The sequence below is a fragment of the Lepidochelys kempii genome, chromosome 1 (assembly GCF_965140285.1).
Source record: "Lepidochelys kempii isolate rLepKem1 chromosome 1, rLepKem1.hap1, whole genome shotgun sequence".
In the NCBI taxonomy this organism is placed as follows: domain Eukaryota; kingdom Metazoa; phylum Chordata; order Testudines; family Cheloniidae; genus Lepidochelys; species Lepidochelys kempii.
Window position 1 is genome coordinate 4218360 of NC_136380.1, and position 2000 is coordinate 4220359.

General features: G+C 46.9%; 1 protein-coding gene across 1 annotated transcript; it reads right to left on the reverse strand.

The window, feature by feature from the left end:
- Positions 1 to 222: 222 nt before the first annotated feature.
- Positions 223 to 1719, reverse strand: LOC140905557 (olfactory receptor 52D1-like). The gene is made up of 2 exons (XM_073329084.1): positions 1676 to 1719; positions 223 to 1225 (listed from the first exon to the last, which is right to left on the reverse strand). The coding sequence occupies exon 2, from the start codon at positions 1177 to 1179 to the stop codon at positions 223 to 225; it is 957 nt and encodes a 318-aa protein (XP_073185185.1). The 5' UTR covers positions 1180 to 1225; positions 1676 to 1719.
- Between the last annotated feature and the right edge of the window lie 281 nt (positions 1720 to 2000).

Sequence of the window (2000 nt, forward strand, 5' to 3'; positions counted from 1 at the left end):
TCTCCCACCTCCGGATCCTTTCCAGTTTCTCAGGGTGACGCTGAAAGAGATCAGGTGATGATCAGAGAGGAAAGGAGAGTGTATTGCTTGGTGATGGAGTGATAAGATGTCTGAGCTTCTCAGACTTGAACTTCCACAATGCTTAGCTTATCTACGCTGGGACAGAACACCCCTAATTAAGAAGGAGATATCCTTTCCCGCTCTTGTCATGCAGGTTTAAAGTCAGAGGCCGCCAGGCAAGCATATTCTGCAGGTGTATTTGCCCACTTTGTCACGAAGCTCTATGGTTTTGACCCCATAAATGATAGGGTTGAACATGGGGGGGACGAGGAAGTAGAGGTTGGCCAAGATGATGTGAATGTGTGGAGCGATGCCCTGACCAAACCGGTGTGTCAGAGTGGAAAAGAAGAAGAGAGTACAAGACATCAGCATGACACAAATGTGGGCTGTGCAGGTGTTGAGGGCTTTCTGGTGGGCTGTCTTGGAGGAGATTCTGAGGACGGCCCCAATGATCAGACTGTAGGACAGGGCTACGAGCATCAGGTCTAACCCTAAGACTACAAATGCCATCACCAAGCCATATGCTCTGTTGACTGTGATGTCCCCACAAGACATCTTCGCCACAGCCATGTGCTCACAGTACATGTGGGGGATAATGCGGTTCACACAGAATGGCAGCCTGCTCAGGAGCAGGGGCAGGGGTAGCATGAAGAGAACAGCTCTTATCAAACCCAGAAGCCCTAGCTTAGCTACTCGTGCGTTCGTGAGGATGGTGGGGTATCTCAGGGGGTTACATATGGCGACATAGCGATCGAAGGCCATTATCACAAGGACGGCTGACTGCATAACAGAAACTGCGTGAATGAAGAACATCTGGGTGAGGCAGCCACCCACAGTAATGCCTTTCAAATTGAACCAAAATATACACAGTGCCTTCGTCATGACGGAGGTAGACAAGCTGATGTCTGTGAGCGCCAGCATGCAGAGCAGCAGGAACATCGGCTTGTGCAGGGTCTGCTCTTTGCTTACAACAAACAGAACCATGAAATTTCCCAACAGGCTAATAATATAGAATGTAGAAAAAGGGATGGAGATCCAGATGTGGGCAGCTTCCAGCCCAGGAATGCCTGTTAGGATAAATGTTGAAAGGCCAGAGGGGGTGAGGTTGGAAGCTGCCATATGGTGGTGGATGAGTCAATCAGACACAGAAATGCTCAAGGTGCCTGTGAAGGGAGGGAAACAGAGATGGGGGTTTACACATTAGATACCAGTACAGTAAATAAGAGAAAGGAGGCTGAGCGGTGATGTGGCCACATTTACAGATGGCGCCAGATTATTTAGGTCATAGTCTAGCCCAGAGAAGTCCTCAGAGTGAACTAACCCTGCCAGGTGAATGGGCAACATGATGGCAGATGAATTTCGAGGTCAATAAACTGCGATGTGTATGCCCAATGTAGGGAATAGTGGAACTCCTCAAACACCTAAAAAGTTTCTAATTTAAGTGTATGAACTCAGAAAAGGGTCCTGGGCATCATGGTACACAGCTCTGGGAAACCCTGCTCACAGTGCAAGCATGGATAGAAACTAAGCAAAACACTGAGATCCAGAAGGAGTGGGATCGGGAATCCTATAGAAAATACAATGTCGGGAGATCAGTCATATCAATATTTCATGGTCCTCTGGACTCCTCTATGTAGTACTGGGCACCCTTCTCACACAAGATATTTCAGAACTAGAGGGATTTGGGCAAGGGCAGTAAGAGTGATTAAGGGCCTGGGAAAACTCTCACACAGAGAGAGTTTGAAAAGACTGGGATTGTTACCTTACAAAGACGATGAATAAGAGTGGACACAAGGAAAGTCCATAAAATACTGACTGGTAGAGAGTAGATGGAGACTGTGTTCTCCCTGTCTCATAAAATGAGATCAAGATAATGTTCAATTAATCTGAAATGTGGCAAATTCAAAACAGATTAAACAAAAAGAATGCTTTCTTCACTC

What these genes read in the sequence shown, in the direction of transcription:
- LOC140905557 (XM_073329084.1), bottom strand. Translation starts at nt 1,179, where the DNA reads ATGGCAGCTTCCAACCTCACCCCCTCTGGCCTTTCAACATTTATCCTA.